We start from the raw sequence: 19,610 nt of genomic DNA on the forward strand, positions 1-19,610 counted from the left end.
TTAGGATACTTTCACACAGTGAGTTGTGCAGAGAGTCAGTGAGAAGAAACATATATAAGCCAGCAATCTTTGCTTAAAAAAACAGAATAAGCAAGGTAATGAGCTGTCTATAATCACTGTCCTATAAGAGTGAACAGCCTCCATTTCTGCTACAAAAAGTACTGAATCACAGTAAATTTTCACTAATAGCAAAAATTAAAATGGAATAATATCAGTGTGAAACTGAAGGGGTTTTTTTGCAATTAACATAATTGTAATTTATAAAATAACAAGGCAATAATGACCTAAGCTGTTTTATAAGGTAATCTTGAAGATGGATGGAACATAAAAAATAATTCTTCATAGCTCAAAACATTCATGGTATCCTTTGACTGACACCTTATTAACCATTTCCAAGTGGCTTACGTTATTTTACTGTACTTTGAATGAAATGAAACAGTATCATTTAAGTTTAGTTGCATTTTATATAACACCAAGAAAGATTACAGCCAGCTCTTCTCAACCTTTCGGCTAAGATCAAGTGTAATATTGACATGCTGTGCTTGGTTGAAGTCATTAGGTTACATTTTAGCTTCATTTGAAGCAATTTTTAAAAGCAGCATCTCAGTCTTTTGGATAAGTTGCAAATGAGATCAAGCCTTGGAGGAAGAGCTATGCCTACTCCAATCAGCTTGGGTCATGTAGATCAAGCCCAAAACAGGAGGTGAGAGCCCAGTCTTGTCAGCTTGGATCGGGAATGTCTTAATTTGTTGAGACTCTGAATTGGATTTGATTCGATTGAATTAGAATAAAAATAAAAAAAAACAAGTATTAAGGCCTCTGAACTTTTGAACTTGTACCAACTGCTGTTTTATTTGTATGTGATCACTAAGTGGTAGAGAGAATTCAGAACTGAAGGAAATAATAATTGAATTCTTGTGACAAGAAATATTTGTTTAATCTGACATCATCTAAATTACTTCAACTGTGTTGCTCTCTTGTAGTTTCCATACAACCATCCATATTCTGCATTTGTCTGATAACAGTAGCCACAGGTATCACTGAGGTCATCTGAAAGCAGGTGGAATCAGCACAACTTGAAAGACAGATAACCTGCATTAAGGCCTAGAGTGCTGTGTCTTCACAGAATAAAGTGCCAACATCATTTATTTAAAGAGATGCTGTCAAATGTAGGTGTGCAGTTGAAAGCCAAAGGCCTGGTTTGGTGCCAGAGGCTAGACAAAATAAAAATAGTCATACTTTAACGAGAATGGTTTCCATGATTATACACAATGGCTTCACGGGCATTTTTGGAAGTTATTTTTGATTAGGTTAATCTCTTCATTGAATAGTTTATAACCTTTTAAAAGAAGGAATATTTATTGGAGAATTTCTCTGATGGTGATAACTTAAAATACATGGTTTGCAGAAAGAGCAATGGTCCTACTATTTTTAATTCTATTTCCTCTTGCTTGCAATTTTCTGTTTCATGACATAGGATTTACAAGCCAAACAGTACCAAAATCCATCTAGTTTACCTATTAGTTACTTGACTGTTCAGATTGCTTCTGGAGAAGTGATAAGTCAGATTATTCTCCTGGATATAGATAAATCCAAATTTCAAAAATATTTCCATATAGATTTTTCAGGTTAAAAATATTTTCAAGTCACAAATTGCCTTTAACAATGATGCATTTCTTTAAGTTAATGCCAAATTCTAAATGTTTTAACCCATTGTCTCTCCCTTCTCAAATGCATGCAACATATTCTAAGAGTTTGCTAGTCACAATGTCCTTTGCCCAAGTGCGTCATCCAAAAGACCATTTTTAATGGACGTGCTTGGGCAGTGACTGCTACTAACTGTTCGATCGTTGGGATGAAACAGCCCTAAAACTTACCCAACATGTCTATGTGGACACTCTGCCAGCAACAATTAATTTGGTTGTAAATATAAATGCCCTTTATTGTTGGAAAAAATTAAATATGTAACTTAGATTCAATATAAATGTCAACTATTAATAAAGAAAAATTTACTAAATTAAGCCACATAAAACATCTAAACAACCAGATGAACTAACTTTAAAAGCTTTTTTTTGCAAAGGAACAAATTGGTGCTGCTGCCTACTCAGCAGAAACCTTGGCTGCTCAGGTACACTGTTTGCTTTGAATCATTGTCCAAAATGCATCGTTAAGTAAGTCACTTAAAAATAAGACATTAAGCTTGTGTTTAAGTGGGCACTGAAAAGTTGTCGGCAGGAAGCCGCTGGAGGGCAGAGCAGCAGCAGAGTGGCCACTCACAGATCACACTGCTTGGAGGATCACATTGTCCTAGGGTTGCAGTTCACTATGCAAAGGGGCCCTTTGAATAAGGTAACACTATGAGAAAGTACTTTTTAAATGAACTGCTTGGAGATTCTTTTGAGATGTGATAAGATTCTATATAATAACATTGTTACTTTCCAACTGTTGGCCAAAAATCAAAGAAGACAAAGAATGGGGTGAGAAGGGAACTGCGAAACATCTGAGGGCAAGTGTAACAGACGATCATCTTTTACACAACCGCATTGGGTTGGCATAAAAATGAATTTGAATCTAAGGTTAAGTAGGGAATCATGAATATGCTGAATGTCTACTTTGTCCAAATATTCACAAGAGAATATGTAACCACCTGCTGTTTCCAAAATATAAATCAAATTGATGACTGATTAATGTTGAAAGTGGCAAAATTGGCACAGCAATAGGAAGATAAATGATTTTCAGACTACTTTGCAAATACCACTGCATTCAACAGCCTCTGCAATTTTTTTAAGTGACCTAGACTCAGGATTAAAGATCTAAGGCATAAAGTTTACCAATTATATGAAATTTAGCAAAGTAGTTGATGATGGTTATAAGCTTCAGACTGGCAAGATGGCCAGAGAAGCTTGGCAGATGGAATTAAGTGTGGATAAGTGTAAAGTAACCTTTGCGGGGGAACTATGATAAATACATATATGAAATTTGGCAAAGTAGTTGATGACGGTTATAAGCTTCAGACTGACATTGACTGAGATGGGCAGAGAAGCATGGCAGATGGAATTAAATGTGGGTAAGTATAAAATGAACTTTGGTTGGGGGGGGGTGGGGGGCTCCAATAAATACAGTACATGATAAATAGCACAATTTTGAAAAGTATACAGCAGACAGACCTTGGTGTCCTTAAATACATTAAAGGTGGTAGGGCAAGTTGAAAAGCTTACCTGGATTTATCAGAAGAAAAACAGAATTTAAAAAAAAGCAACGAGATCATTCTAAAACTTAATACATCACTGGTTGGAGTCAGCTGCAACACTGCAAGCAATTTCATGCACAACACTTCAGGAAAATTTATAAAGGCCTTGGAAAGAGTGCAATGCAAGTCTACCTGAATGTTAGCAGGGATGAAGGATTTATAAGGATAGACTGGAAAAGTTACAACTCTTCCCTAACAAATAAGGGTTAAGAGGTGATCAATGGTGACGTTCATGATGATTAGGCATATTGATAAAGTATTTCCCCAGGCCAATAGGTCATTAAAAGTTTATGGATTCATATCATTGGAAAAGGATTGAGAGGAGACTTTATTTAGAGTTATCTGGATCATTGGACCTGAAAAGATGACTGAAGCTGATTTCATCTAACAATTTTAAATGGGAGTCAGGCTGCTTTTCAAGGCTATGGAATGTGTAGAGTTAAAGACAAAAGGCAGGATGTGGGACTAATCACAATTATTTTAAGAGCTAACACAGTGTCAAATGGCCTCTTCTGAGCTGTAGGTTACTGTGATTCAATGATGACTCTTCTATATACAAAATGTATGTTTTAGACAGAAAAAAAGGGCTAAAAACAGAGATAGATGATTTTTCTCTATGTTAAGTAGGATCTCTGAGGCAATGACAATAAGTGTAATGAAGGCTTTTTAAATAAAGAGCAAGAGGGTAGCCAGGGAGAGGGTTGGCCCACTCAAGGACAGGGGAGGGAATCTATGAATGGAGCCAGGGGAAATGGGGGAGGTATTAAATGAGTACTTTGCAACAGTATTCACTAAAGAGAAGGACTTGGTGCATGATGAATCTGGGAAAAGGTGTGTAGATAGTTTGACTCATGTTGAGATCAAAAAGGTGGTATGGGGGTTCTTGAGAAACATTAAGGTAGACAAGTCCCAGGGCCTGATGGAATATACCCCAAAATACTGAGAGAGGCAAGAGAGAAAATTGCTGGGGCCTTGAGAGAAATCTTTGTATCCTCACTGGCTACAGGGGAGGTCACACAGTAAGAAGTCTCACAATACCAGGTTAAAGTCCAACAGGTTTATTTGGTAGTAAATGCACGAGCTTTCGAAACTCTGTTCCTTCATCAGGTGAGTGGGGAGTTCTGATCACAAACAGGGCATATACAGAGGATTGGAGAATAGCCAACTTTGTTCCTTTGTTTAAGAAGGGTAGCAAGAATAATCCAGTTCATTACAGGCCGGTGAACCTTACATCAGTGGTAGGGAAATTATTGGTTGAGCTGACAAGGTGGATACAGAACTGGTTCAGTCATAGAAGCTAGAGGATAGTAGTGGAAGAGTGTGTTTCTGAATGGAGGGCTACGGCAAGTGGCACTCCTCAGGGATCTGTGCTGGGACTTTTGCTGTTCGTAATATATATATTATATATAAATGATTTGCAAGAAAAAGTAATTGGTTTAATTAGTAAGTTTGTGAATGACACAAAGGTTGGTGGATTTGCGGATAGCAATGAGGACCATCAGAGTATACAGCAGGATACAGATCGATTGGAGGTTTGGGTGGACAGATGGCAGATGGAATTTAATCCGGAAAAATGTGAGTGAGTGTATCTTGGAAGGTCTGATAAAGATAGGAAATATACAGTAAATGGCAGGATGCTTAAGAATACTGATCAGCAGAGGGATCTGGGTGTACAGGTACACAGGTCACTGAAAGTGGCATGCTTGCCTTCATCAGCCAGGGCACTGAGTTTAAAAATTGGCCAGTCACGTTACAGCTTTATAGAACCTAAGTTAGGCTGCACTTGGAATATAGTGTTCAATTCTGGTTGCCACACTACCAGAAGGACGTGGAGGCTTTAGAGAGGGTACAGGAAAGATTTCCCAGGATGTTTCCTGGTATGGAGAGCATTAGCTATGAGGAGAGGTTGGAGAAATTTGGTTTGTTCTCACTGAAACGACGGAAGTTGAGAGGCGACCTGATAGAAGTCTACAAGATTATGAGAAGTATTGACAGAGTGGATAGTCAGAAGCTTTTTCCCAGGGTGGAGCAATCAGTTACTAAGGGGCACAGGTTTAAGGTGCAAGGGGCAAGGTTTAAAGGAGATGCAGGAGGCAAGTTTTTTTTTACACAGAGGGTGGTGGGTACCTGGAACTCGCTGTCCAGGGAAGTAGTGGAAGCAGATACGATAGTGAGTTTTAAAGGGGCATCTGGACAAACACATGAATAGGACAGGAATAGAGGAATATGGTTCCCAGAAAGGTAAAGGGTTTTAGTTCAATCATACAGCATGGTTAGAGCAGGCCTGGAGAGCCGAAGGGCCTGTTCCTGTGCTGTAATCTTCTTTGTTCTTTGTTGAAGTTAATGAATGTGGATTGTGGCATTGGATTGGAAACTATCGGCTGAATGTAATGGCCGTGGCAATGGTTCTGTCAACCAGCCAGAGAGCTGGAGGCATCCCCACCTCAGCCATTTTCTGGAGCTCCAGACCACATTCCTGCCTAATAACATCAGGGTTCCAGGGGCCTTCAGGATGAGAACCTGCCTCCAAGAGCTGCCAGTGATCAGACCTTCAATCATCTTTTCAGGTCCAATGATCCAGATAACTCTATAACTAAATTCTCCTAGGGGCTAAGAGCTGTGCTCATTGATGGGACTGCAGGAGGTCCAATACAAAAGTAGCATGGAGGCCCCAGAGCTCAGGTAAGCTAGGTGTCCCACTGGGGACAGTTTGGCAGGTTGCTTACAGGCCTTGCTTGGTCTAGGGATGGGATGACTGATCTCAGCCTTTTTCCTATGCCTGACTTAATGGAAAGGTGCCACCTTTCTGCCCCACATCTTCCTGGTCCATGTGGAGCTAATATTCAAAAATGATAAAATACGCAGTCACATATCATTAATTCATGTGGATTACTGTTGGTTTTTTCTATGTTTAACCGTAAAGGAATTTGCCCCAAGTTCCAGTGTTCTTTCAAGAGCTAGCCAGGAATTTAATGCATATCCTGCAATCTATCTGGCTTACTTTCCAGAATAATTGGCTGTTCGCACATCAATAGATCATCTTCAGTCAAGGAAGAGATTTGATCCGAGCCCACAAAGTTTGGGATGTTGAACTTGCTCAGACAGTTCATAGGATCGTCTGAAATGTCACTTCTGCCCCCTCTTTCTTGACTGGGAAAGTCACAGTTCCCTGGCACTGGTGTTTTGCTTACCAACTGTTGTCTTTCCACTTGAATAACCTCATTCACATAGCAATGAAAGAGAGACCTGGACTCTTCATTTGCAGGACGGGAAAAGGCTTTGTCTGATTTGGACATGGCGTAATTAATAGCAAAGCTGTTAGTTCTGTGTTGCTTTGTAGGAAGGTCCACGTTCCTGCTAAAAGAGATTGTAACATTAGAACAAGCATTCCTCCAATGAATGCACACAAACTACAAACAATAACTCAAATGGTGTCTTTAACGTAATGAAACATACAAAGGTGCTTCATAGGATCAATATCAAACAAACCATGACACCGAGACACAATGAGGTAGCAGGTCAAATGACCAAAAACTTGGTCATGGCGAGGCTTTAGGGAGCATTTTATAGGAAGAAAGCAAAGTAGAGGCGCCTTGGAGTGATTTGAAAGCAAGAATGAGAATTTTCAAATCAAAATGAAAGGCAGCCCTACAACAAAACATATCAAGCCTAGGCACAGGTCCCCACTAAGGGGGACACCCCATGCTGGCCGGTGTCTGTGGGGGCACCAATCAGAGCCTGATAGCTCTGTATTTGCTGATAGGCTCAGCAGGCAATGCAGAGAGGTATCAGACTCTGATTGGCTGAGTGCCCTTAGAACGAGAAAACACATTCAAACTCATTGAGGTTTTTTCATTCGTAAGTCTTTCTTCGCGGCAATTCTAAATAACAGTTGTGTCCAGAAATTAAGGTGAGTGCAGACCACCACAAAGTGTAAGCCCACCACTGTCAAGATGTTCCTTGAACAGGAGCCAATGTACATCTGAGCAAAAGGGGAATGGGTGAATGCGACTGTCCAAGTTAAGACAAGGGTAGCAGAGTTTTGGTAACTTTACATTTACAGAGAGTAGAATGTGGGAGACCAGATAGGATTGTGTTGGAATTGAAGCCTTTAAGTAGCCTGCCTGTCTGAACCCAATGGGACCACTCACCATACCTGAGTTTCAGACCCTCCTCCTATTGAACCTTTGCACTGTCATCAATGACAGTCTGAGTGACATTGCTGGATTTGAAGAGTTGTCAGCCAGCTAAAGGTAATGAAGGCATGAGTGAGGATTTCAGAAGCAGGTGAGCTGAGACAGGGCCGAAGTTGGCCAATGTTACAGAGATGAAAATGAGTGATGGTTCAAAAATGAATTCATTTTGGGATTAGATAAGACATGAAGACTATGAGCAGACTGGTGAGGGCACTCTAGATAGACTTGAAATACCAGTTAGCTATCATCCATGCTGTAAACAGTGGAAGGCCTTTGGCAGGGTGCCACATGTTAAGTTGTTACATAAGGTTAAAACTCATGAGATCCAGGATGCGGTAGCCAATTGGATACAAAATTGGCTTGAAGACAGAAGTCAGAAGGTGGTTGTAGAGAGTTAACTGGAGGCCTGTGAGCAGTGGTCTGCCTCAGGGCTCGATGCTGGGTCCACTTTTATTCGTTGTTTATATTAATGATTTGGATGAGAATTTAGGACCTGTGGTTAGTAAGTTTGCAGATGGCACCAAGGTAGATGAAAGTGGAGTCACAGGTGGACACGGTGGTGAAGAAGCATTCAGTATGCTTGGTCTCTTCGGTCAAAACATTGAATACAGAAATTGGGACGTCTTGTTGAAGTTGTACAAGACATTGGTAAGACCACACTTGGAATACAGTTCTGGTCACCCTATCATAGAAAGGATATTATTAAACTAGAAAGAGTGCAGAAAAGATTTACCAGAATGCTACCGGGACTTGATGGTTTGAGTTATAATGAGAGGTTAAATAGACTTGGACTTTTTCCTGGATTGGAGGAGGCTTAGGGATGATCTTATAGAGGCCTATGAAATAATTAGGAGCATAGATAAGGGATAGTCAACATCTTTTCCGAAAGGTAGGGGAGTCTAAAACTAGAGAGCATAGGTTTAATGTGAGAGGAGAGAAATACAAAAGGGCCCAGAAGGACAATTTTTTCACAGAAGGTGGTGAGTGTCTGGAGCGAGCAGAGGTAGTAGTAGAGGTGGGTACAATTTTGTCTTTTAAAAAGCATTTAGATAGTTACAAGGGTAAGATTGGTATTGAGGGATGTGGGCCAAATGCAGGAAATTGGAACTGGCTTAAATGGTAAAAACTGGGCAGCATGGACAGGTTGGGCCGAAGAGCCTGTTTCTGTGCTGTAAACCTCTAGCTGAATAATGCCAATTCCTTGCTTGCCATAGCAACATTTTCATATAATAGCCAATTTGAACACACAGTTTGTATGCATAAATTTTCACAAAAAAGAATTGCTTGAAAGAGGCAGTCCACCATGTCTTTTTAATGGTAACTAATTAACATGTAAGCTAATGAATCAATTTGGTCAGTTATAATTAAAGCTAAAAGAAGCTGTGTTGATAATCATTACACAGTTAAAGCTTCACTTAATTGACTGAACAGTATTTAGCTGCCTGGAGACGTATGTAGTCTTTCTTGGCAGATTTCTAATGAGAAAATTATCAAAGCTTTGTGTTGGGAATCTACGTCTCTTTGTGTAGAGGGGCAGGAAATTATACTTATCGACAGTCTTTAATGTAGTAAATGTAAGGTGCTTTGCAAGTACAAGATTATCAGACCACATTTGACAATGAACCATTTAAAAGACTATGCAGACAGACAACAAAAAGTTTGGTGGAGAATGTACATTTTCAGCAGCGTCTTAAGAGAGGAGAGATGGACAGTGGCACAGAGAGGTTAATGGAGAAAATTCCAGTTTAGGGCCTCAATAGCTGCGACTGGTAGAGTGATGACAATCAAAGTAGGCCCAAATTGCAGGAGCAGAGCTCTCTCAGGGTTGTAGAACAGGAGGAGCAGCAGAGAGAGGTAAGGATGGGGTCAGGAGAGTTTTGAAACCAAGGAAGAGATTTTTAAAACAAATACTGATATTTGTTTTCCAAGTTTGTACAGCAATTTTCCAAAACAGAAGCAGATTCTATTGGACAGCGTGCACCAGAAAGAACGCTGCTTGAAACCCAATATTTTGCCCAAAAATCCTTGTGGTGCCACACCGGCTCACAGTACAAGTCAGCATACAAACCTGCGTCACAGAAGGTAATTGCCTAGTGGTATTATTGCTGGACTATTAATCCAGAATCTCAGGCTAATATTCTGGAGACCCCGATTTTGAAGCCCGCCACGGCAGCTGATGGAATTTGATTTTTAAAATCTGGAATTAAGAGTCTACTGATGATCATGAAACTATTGTCGATTGTCGGAAAACCCCATCTGGTTCACTAATGTTTTTTTTAAAAACACATTAATGTCTTTTAGGGAAGGAAACCTGCGCCTTTACCTGGTTTGGCCTACATGTGACTTCAGAGCCATAGCAATGTGGTTGACACTTAACTGTCCTCTGAAGTGGCCTAGCAAGCCACTCAGTTCAAGGGCAACTAGGGATGGGCAATAAATGCTGGTCAGCCAGCAACACCCATGTGCCACAAATGAATTAAAGAAAATAGTTAATTGTGTCAGCAAAGGTACTATTAACAGTCTTTTGTGGCTACAGTGCTTCGAGATCTCATTCTACACAGAAGAAACCAAAATATCCTGTGAATGAGTACTGAGCTAGAGGGACATTGGGGCCCCTCTGCTTAAAAATTAAATGCTTGTACAGATACTTTACAAAAGCCAACACTTTCAATAATAAAATGAAGCACCAAGGGATACATTTTTATACATTGGAAAGTAATCTGGCAGAGGGAATTGTCTATCTGTTATATAATTATCAATCGAATGGTGAACACTGTAAAAGGTGTACAAGCCCAGGCAGTGAAGATGAAAATCTACCCCAGCGTCTGAAAATATCAGCTGAGTGGCTCCCGAGCTGTTAAACTAAAGGAAGACATTGTAAATATAAATGACAATAAAATACCATTTTTCTTTCTCTGCAGGTACAATGCTTAAGAATATCACATTTGTTTATTCTACGTAAGCATGAGTAGAAAAACCACTTAGCACAGTCTGGCTTCCTTTCATGGTTCAGATGACAAAAGTGATTGTTAGATGCTGAGCACAATGAATAGTTCTTGTTGTACAAGCTCTCATTAATGGTGCACAATTTTAGCTGTCTGAGCTATCTTCAAAGCCAATTATTTAGTAGAACAATTGAGCGCTCTGATCAACACGACTGAATGTTTTGGATAATCATCTGCATTTGGTTGAAAGTACCAATTATCAGAGAATCTTTCTCCACAACAGACCCATTGGGTTTAATGGTCATCAGTAGATGACCTGCCCCGCAATTTTACTGGCTGAGGCTTATAAGATCCCACCCGAGGCCAACGGAGAATGCCGTTTTGCGAGCTTCACCCACCCTGATTCCGAGGCAGGCATGCCGGTAAAATTCCGGCATATATGTGAGACAGCATTATACTCTGCCTCGAATGTTTTTCCAGATACCTTTCAAATATAAAGGGTTGTATGAGCCCAACTTACTCTTGATGTGGCGCTCCTGTCTTTGTGAGCAGTGTCAACACAAAAAACATAAACATGACGAAGACAGCCAGGCCCACCCAAAATCCGATCACAATGGAGTCTGAAAAAGAGGATGTCATTCTCAGTCCAAAGTTAACGCAGTTGGCTTCAAAAGAACAATCTTACGCTGTTTTAACAAAGTAACGAGAAGGTCATAAATGCCATTAATGAATGATGAAGACCAGATTTAGAGTTCAGGAGCCGAGGAACCCTTCTAGAAAGATTCAGAGAGTTGATTATACTGTTTAAAGTAGCTCCTTCTCCAGATTCACCAGGTAGAAGGTGCTTAGGCCTGGCCACACCAACCAACCTTCATCCTCACAGGTGTGACTCTTAGACATTTGAGGCCCCTGCAGTGTCTATTCTTCACGGATGCCAATTTTAGAAGGCTTTCAGTGAAATACTGTCTCAGCAGCTAATCACTCAGGAGGCAGCTTCTGTGTCACACAGCTAAAACTGAACACCAGCATCAAGAAGCAATATTCACACACTGAGTAATGAAGGAAATTAATCCAATGCATTTGACATGGCCATATATTAATTCATTTACTGGTTTTCCCTGTGCAAAACTGTACAAGCTGTGGCACTACTCAGAATGAACAGCAGTTCCCCCTACCCCCACTTCTCTCTAAAAAAAGACTGAAAGATCACGTAATGGGAGCAAAGCAAAATAAAGTTTATTTAATAGTCACAAGTAGGGTTCACTGCAATGAAGTTACTGTGAAATTCCCCTAGTCGCCACACTCTGGCATCTAACCAGCATGGCTTTCAGACTGTGGGAGGAAACCGGAGCACCCAGAGGAAACTCCACACAGACAGTGGCCCAAGCCGGGAATTGAACCCAGGTCCCTGGCGCTGTGAAGCAGCAGTGCTGACCACCCACAGGTACTGTTTGCTTCTGTGAGCACTGATATTACTCAGCATGTAATTCTTTCATTTATCATGTTTACACCGCTCGTACTTACTTAATCTGGGAGGGAGAGCTCCAAATTTTGTCCCTGGAAGATTTCTGGTCAAACATTGGTGACAAAATGTCGAGAAATATTAAGAAATTCATCAACAAAAGAGGGCAGTCGGAAGGAACCAGGGTGGAGCCGACTCCTCAACACGGCGACTTTGTGAACAAACAGGCTCTCGATCTGGCAGTACCAATTATTGATGAGTCTATTAATGAAAAATATCAGTGCTCCTACTACAGAACTGCAGAATGTTGGCAAAAGGCTTGATGAAGCGGAGGAAAGAATTGTTACTGTCAGAAATACAACCTCCTCGGATGAGGCTCGCTTCCAAAAGCAGCAGAGTTGTATGTCAGAATTCTTTGATGATCTGAAAAAACTGAGGCCAGAGGAAAAATGTCCACTTGTCAGTTTGCCAGAAGGAGCTGACAGTAAGCTCCCAGTTAAATTGTCTAGGAGCTGGATACCACGTTTCCTCAATTTAGAAACAAAAGCTGGGGACATGAAGTTAGAAAGGGCACATTAAAAAGAGAGCAGAGAGAGACGGAGACGAGTTTAAAAAGAGAGCAGATACATCCGGAAAGAATGTTTATTATTGTGCATCTGTAAAAGCTGGTGAGAGTCGTAGCTGACATGCTAAATTTCCTTAGCCTCCTGAGAAAGTTGAGGCGTTGGTGGGCTTTCTTAACTATAGGACTAGCGTGGAGGGACCAGGACAGGTTGAGTGTGATCTGGACATATAGAAACTTGCAGCTCTTGACCATTTCCACTTCATCCCCTTTGATGCATGCCTTCCACCACACTTCCTGAAGTCGATGACAATCTCCCTCATTTTGGTAACACGGAGGGAGAGATTATTGTCATTGCACCAGTTCACCAGATTCTCTATCTCATTCCTGTACACCATCTCATCATTGTTTGAGATCCGTCCCACTACAGTGGTGTCATCAGCAAACGCGAAAATCAAGTTAGAGTGGAATTTGGCCACGCAGTCATGGGTGTATTTGGAGTATAGTAGGGGGCTGAGAACATAGCCTTGTGGGGCACTGGTGTTGAGGATAATCGTAAAGGAGGTTTTTGCCTGTCCTTATTGCTTGCAGTCTGTGCGTTAGGAAGTCTCGGATCCAGTCACAAAGGGAGGATCCTAGAGGCCATAGAGTTTGGAGATGAATTTTGTAGGAATAATGGTGTTGAAGGCTGAGCTGTAGTCAAAAAAGAGGAGTCTGACATGAGTGTCCTGGTTGTCTGGGTTTTCCAGGGTTGAGTGCAAGGTCAAGGAGATGGCACCTGCTGTGAAACTGTTATGGTGATAGGCAAACTGTAGTGAATTCAGGAAATCTGGGAGACCGGAGTTGATGTATACCATGACTAATCTTTTGAAGCACTTCATAATGTTGGATGTCAGATCCACCAGGTAGTAATCATTAGACAAGCTGTGTAGTCAGTATCCACTCTTACGTTGAAGTCCCCTAGAGCATACCGTTCCTCAGTGCTGGAAATTCTGCTGATGGCAGCATCAAGTGCCTGATAGAATGAATCCTTGGCATCTGGAGTGAAGCTGAGTGTTGGGGCATAGGTGAACTTGAGGTTAACTGGGCCCACGCTTGTTAAGGTGTGAAGAGTAAGAAGATTCCCTGAACCCCCTGTGTGGGAGGTTCAGTCATCATGAGTGGACTGTTTTTTACTGCAAATCCCACATCATGCTCCTGTGTTGCCTCTTGAGTTTTTTCTCCAGAAGACTGTTTAATGTTTCTCTTTAAGGAACTGGCTTCGAGCAAATTTAGTTACTTGCAATAGAACAATGTCCGTATTGAGCTTTGTAAGTTCTTTGTCCATCACAGCTGCATCAGCATGATAAAACATAAGAACATAAGAAATAGGAGCAGGAGTAGGCCATCTAGCCCTTCGAGCCTGCCCCGCCATTCAATAAGATCATGGCTGATCTGTCGTGTCTCAGTTCCACTTTCCCGCTTTCTCCCCATAACCCTTAATTCCCTTGCCCACCAAAAACCTATCTACCCGTGACTTAAATATACTTAGCGAGGTAGCCTCCACCACTTCAACGGGCAGAGAATTCCAGAGATTCACCACCCTTTGAGTGAAGAAGTTCCTCCTCAACTCCGTTCTAAACCGCCCCCCCTTTACCTTGAGGCTGTGCCCCCTAGTCCTACTGTCCTTTCTAAGCGATGGACCAGGATAGTCATAGAGTTTTATAGTACAGAAAGACACCCTTCAGCCCATCATGTCTGTGCTGGCCATCAAGTATGTATGTATTCTAATCCCATTTCTCAGCACTTGATCTGTAGCCTTATATGGTGTTTCAGCGCTCAGCTAAATGCTTCTTCATGTTATGAGGGTTTCTGCCTCCGGCACCCTTTCAGATAGTGAATTCCAGATTCCCAACACCCTCTGGGTGAAAAAGTTTTTTTCTCATTTCCCCTCTAAATCTCCTGTCCTCTACTTTAAATCTATGCTCCCTAGTTATTGACCCCTGTGCTAAGGGGAAAAATTTCTTACTATCTAATCTATCTACATCCCATAATTTTGTATGCCTCAGTCCGTTCCCCCCGCCTCACAGTCTTTTCTGCTCTAAGGAAAACAACCCCAGCCTACCCAGCCTCTCTTCTTAGCCAAAAAAGTTCCAGCCCAGGGAGTATCCAGGTCAATCTCCTTTGCACTGTCTCCAGTGCAGTTATACCCTTCTAATAGTATGTTGACCAGAACTGCACACAGTTTTCTAGCTGTAGTCTAATGAACGTTTTATACATGGTTCTTACATTCCAGCTTGTGATGCAAAAGCCTTCTTTGGTGAATTTGTCTTGCCTGCTGAGGGCTGACTCCCTAAGCTGAGCGCACTTACTAAAGCAAACAGGTCGTGACAACACATAACTTACTGGGGGCTGCCCAGCTTGAGGTGGGAGACACAATGATCTTTCCCACCATCATTGAGCAGCATGGTGGTACAGTGGTTAACATTGCTGCCTCACTGTACTAAGGACCCAGGTTCGATTCCCAGCCTCTGCCTAAACTAGACTGGAGAGTTTCTAAGTGATTCTCCACCTAATTTCCACCCTTCCCCTCCATCCACACAGCCTTTGTCTCTGGCTAAGTGATTGAACTCTCCTTGTATTGCTGAGATTGGAAAGCTTACTGTACATGAATCAGAGAGACTTACATTAGATCTTGCCACACCAAGCAGCTCCAGCCTGCTTATATAATGTGAAATTTACTTCGTCATTTGCCACACTGGTGTAAACAACAACCTTTGCCTGCAATTGTATCAATGATAAAAGCTGCATTTCCAGGAGTTCAGATTTCTCTTTTTTTAAACACATTCCACTGAAGCCCAGGCTCTTTGCCTGTGGCTACACCACAGACAACTGAAAGCTCACAAGGAGATCATTACAAATGAATCAATTGACCACAATCCTACCCAGGCCCTTATCTACATAACTCCATGCATTTACCCTAGCTAATCCCCCGACACTAAGGGGCAATTTAGCACAGCCAATCCACCTAACCCGCACAACTTTGGACTATGGGGAGAAACCGGAGCACCCAGAAGAAACCCACACAGAAACAAGGAGAACGTGCAGACTCCATACAGTGACCCAAGCCAGGAATCGAACGCGGGTCCCCACCACTGAGGCAGCAGTGCTAACTACTGTGTTACTGTGTCGCCCTCTTACAGAGAAATGATCAGCAACTAGCCTGGCAGGAATGATGGCTGTAATTGCACCTAAAGTTTGCCCATCGGAAGGGCATACCAGGAGTTTGGGTACGGACTCTTTGCAATTGTCCCTCTATTCATTTTCAGGCAGAAGATAACAGAAGGAATGTGTCATGTTCCCAAAGGCTGAATTGTGTCCCCAAAGACTTGTTTCCAGCGAGCAAGACTTTAAGCCAGAGTGAGAACCTGCCACATGATTCACTAAACGGTTAAGGGCAGAAGGAAGATCTAATCCCATTTTGAATGGGGGAGTACAGCACTTTTACTTCACTATTTTCACATCGTGTATGCAAACATAGCGTCACCTCGAGGTCAAATAGCAACCCTCTCAATGTGCACTCATTCCATGTACACTTCATGGTGAAATGTGCACTGTGGATGCCTGAGCCTCAGTTGCCGTATAATGAGCTTGCTGAGACAACTTGCATGTTTGCCACTATGTCGTACCTAATGTGTGAACGTTTTCCTGCTCACAAATAGCAGACCCTTTTAACAGGAGCGTTCTGGGTACGGTTAATATGATTTTAACTGGGAGTGGCTAAAACTAAACCTTCAGCCCTCACCCTTGCCTAGAAGTGGAGATGCCGGTGTTGGGACTGGGGTGGGCACAGTCTCAAAACACCAGGTTAAAGTCCAACAGATTTATTTGGCAGCACGAGCTTTCAGGACGCTGCTCCTTCATCAGGTGAGTGTGGCAGTTCTCTGAAAGTCATGCTACTAAATAAACCTGTTGGACTTTTACTGGTGTTGACAGAATTCTTATTTTGCCTAGAAATTGAGACTTTTCTGGGGGGTTGCGGTGGGAGATGTGCGTTGCCGGCCTTATTCCGGGATTTGCGCATGCGCCTGGATCGCATGTGCATCTCCCAGAGCCGGGAAGCAGTCACAGGCCAGACCAAAGTGGAAACCGGCAGGAAGGCAGGTAAGTCATTTGAATCTTTTTAGAATATGTTTTAAATGTATTTTGAATGTAATTATCGGGCACTTATCGGTCCTGATCGAATCTCCCATCCTGCCAGGAGTATTTCATTCCAATGGGGTTCAGACTAACTCCTTGTGTTTGGGGAACTAGCAGGAGGCCCTGCCGGAATGAAGTGGGGGTAGTCGGGGGGCCCACAAGAGGTCGGGCAATGGGGAAAGGATGGTGGTAGCTCCAAGGGATGGGCACCCTGGCACTGCCCAGGGGAAAAAGTGCCCATGGTCAGGGGCGCCTTGGCACAGCCTACCAGGCATTGGATAGTGCCACAATAGGCTGGGGCCTATGGTGGGTGGGGCTGGGGGGGTCCCGCTGCCACTCCACATTGGGATTGGTCTGGGATGGAGGGAGTGCAGTGATTGGGAATGGCTCAAGGGGAGTGGTCTGCCTCCCAGGGGGATAGGTGTTCTGACCCGGGGAGGTCAGTGGGAGGGGGTCTTCTGGGGCGAGGGCTCGGCACCGCTGGGGGGAGGGGGTGGGGGGGATGGTAGGCTGGACATTGGGGCACTCCATGGCGGGGGATGGTCAGGGCTGTCCCGGGAATTGTTGTGGGGGTTCTAGGCTGGCCAGTGATGGAGTCTGACAGATTGGGGCCAATGCGAATGTGCAGAGATCTGGAGCTGTCAAACTCTGGCGCGAATAGCCCCCCACTCCACACACACCACCCCCCCCACCCCAACCTCTGGGTTTTTAATGAGATTTACGACTGGAACCTCTGCCATGCATAGAGTGCGGAGATTCGGGTGAGAAGTTGAACTGACAAAACAGTCGGGATCTAGAACCATTTTCCCGCCAACTCAGCACTTTTAAGAGAATGGCGGCCCTGAGTCCTGGCCTACAAGGCCTATTTCAGACTGCCTGAACACATCACATTGTAAAGAAACATTCAACAACTTTCCTGGAGAATAAGAAACTCAAATTGTTATATGAAAATGCTGCTGAGTGACTCTCAGTGCCTCTTCAGCCATGTCAGTGTGATGAATATGTTAGAGCGAAACATTAAGCTAAATAAATCATAGAACGATGGAGTGATCTCGGGGAAACCCTTTTATACCATCCTCCTATCTGATAAACAATCTTTCCCCACCGCTCTGTTTTCTGTCACGCAGCCAACTTCAGATCTTTTACTTTTTTTGTTATCATTCTCCTAGCTTAATACCATACAGGCCACCTTCAGACTGTGAACCTTGATGTTAATACTGAGTTATCTGCAAAAATCAAAGAATTAACATTTTAATATAAAATCAAGATGAGAGGGGCAGGAGTCAGTCAAGGATTACTATGCACAACGGACATGCTGTAGGATCAGGAGCTATGCTGTTACCATGGCCTGTATGTGATTAATAGCTCCTTCAAAATCTAGCTATACTCAAGATGTCCCTGAGATATCGGAGATCACAGCAGGGAGGTAAAAATCTCTTTCAGAATTAGAATCATAGAAACCATTCTGGCCTATTGAGTCTGCACCAACCACAATCCCACCCAGGCCCTGCTCCATATCCCTACATATTTACCCACTCATCTACACACCTCAGGAGCCTGAGGGGCAGTTTTTAGCACGGCCAATCAACCTAACCCGCACATCTTTGGACTGTGGGAGGAAACCCACACAGACACGAGGAGAATGTGCAAACTCCACACAGACAGTGACCCAAGCCAGGAATTGAACCCAGTCCCTTTAGCTGTGAAGCAGCAGTGCTAACCACTGTGCTACTGTGCCGCCCACAAATCATTGACCTCATTCCTGGAAAACTTCAATACTTGAGACGTGCCTCACTTTGCCACACGCACCAGAATTTTACCCCCCTGCCCACCACAGGAAACGCAGCGGGCGGGGAGGTGGACCATAAGAAAGTCCGTCGACCTCGGGCTGGATTTTACGGTTTCAGGACAAGAGGTGCTGTAAAACCTACCCTCTCGAGCTGTGTGTGGGGGACAACGTTCAGATGCAGGAACTGCTCCTGACCTGGTTCAGATGATCCCCTGACCTGGTTCAGATGATCCCCTGACCAGGAAGGGTTGTAAAATTTGACAATGTAAGATGATTACAAATCAAAAGGAAATGTCTAGCATGGTTTTTCTGGAATTCATGTTATTATTTTTAATTACATTTTGAGAGATTGTTTAATTCAGCAGCATTGGATAGCATATAGCAGCACCGATGAATTATATTCCAATTGCTTACAGTAATCACAAATACAAATTTAGTCGGGTGATTGGGGCTAGTCAAGTTGGGTCAGAGCGTAGTTGTGATTGAGGAGTAGTTGGGAGATAGTCAGGTGATTGGGGAGGTAGTCAGGGTTTGGGGGGGGCAAGGGGAATGATAGGGGAATCAGTTTTGTAGGTACCCATATGTTTGACTAGATTCTAATCTGTTGAATGTTTCCTGGAGAGCTACTTGAGTAGGTAATGGGATTCTCCCTTGGGTCTGACTGTAGTTCAGAGTTGGCATTTGCAGAGGGTCCTCATTGCAGGAGAATTGCCCATCAGATGTTGAAACTTCCTCAGCAATTTCCACTGGGTCCGGTGCGAATCTTAGTCACACATCCAGTCTTCAATGATCCAGTGAACGGAAGGTTTGAATCTTTGGTTAAATGTACTGAAAGTTGCACAGCAGCTTGACAAAGCCTTGGGAGCAGGGAGATAGAAAACAGTAGGATATCAGGATTTACTGCTTCCCTCACAGAGTTTGACTGGACAGAAATAAAATACTGCTCTGAGTACCTGAATTCCCAGTATGCACTCACTGCAGTAGCAGCCTCAAGTCAAGACTGATTGTCCGTACAATATATCGGAATATGGCAGGACTTTTAAATTAGAGAAGGAGAATTGGTCCTAATTATAATGGATTTATCCTTATAAAGAAAATGTTTCCCTATGGACTGCAATTCAGTTTTTATGTCATATCTTTTACCTGAATGCTAAATAACTATATAAAAGCAAATGCTGGAATCTGAAACAAAAACAAAAAATGTTGGAAAATCTCAGCAGGTCTGAC

General features: G+C 42.7%; 1 protein-coding gene across 1 annotated transcript in view; it reads right to left on the reverse strand.

Annotated features, from left to right (window-relative positions):
• Positions 1 to 6,219: 6,219 nt before the first annotated feature.
• The window catches only part of mrap2a (melanocortin 2 receptor accessory protein 2a), a 33,818-nt gene continuing 20,427 nt past the window's right edge, over positions 6,220 to 19,610 (reverse strand). The window contains exons 3-4 of the mRNA XM_080193377.1: positions 10,912 to 11,011; positions 6,220 to 6,607 (exon numbers count right to left, since the gene is read on the reverse strand). Coding sequence (XP_080049503.1) covers positions 6,220 to 6,607; positions 10,912 to 11,011 — 488 coding nt within the window. The remainder of the gene's footprint in view (positions 6,608 to 10,911; positions 11,012 to 19,610) is intronic.

This window comes from Carcharhinus amblyrhynchos, chromosome 7 (genome assembly GCF_965287045.1).
Source record: "Carcharhinus amblyrhynchos chromosome 7, sCarAmb.v2.hapA, whole genome shotgun sequence".
In the NCBI taxonomy this organism is placed as follows: Eukaryota; Metazoa; Chordata; class Chondrichthyes; order Carcharhiniformes; family Carcharhinidae; genus Carcharhinus; species Carcharhinus amblyrhynchos.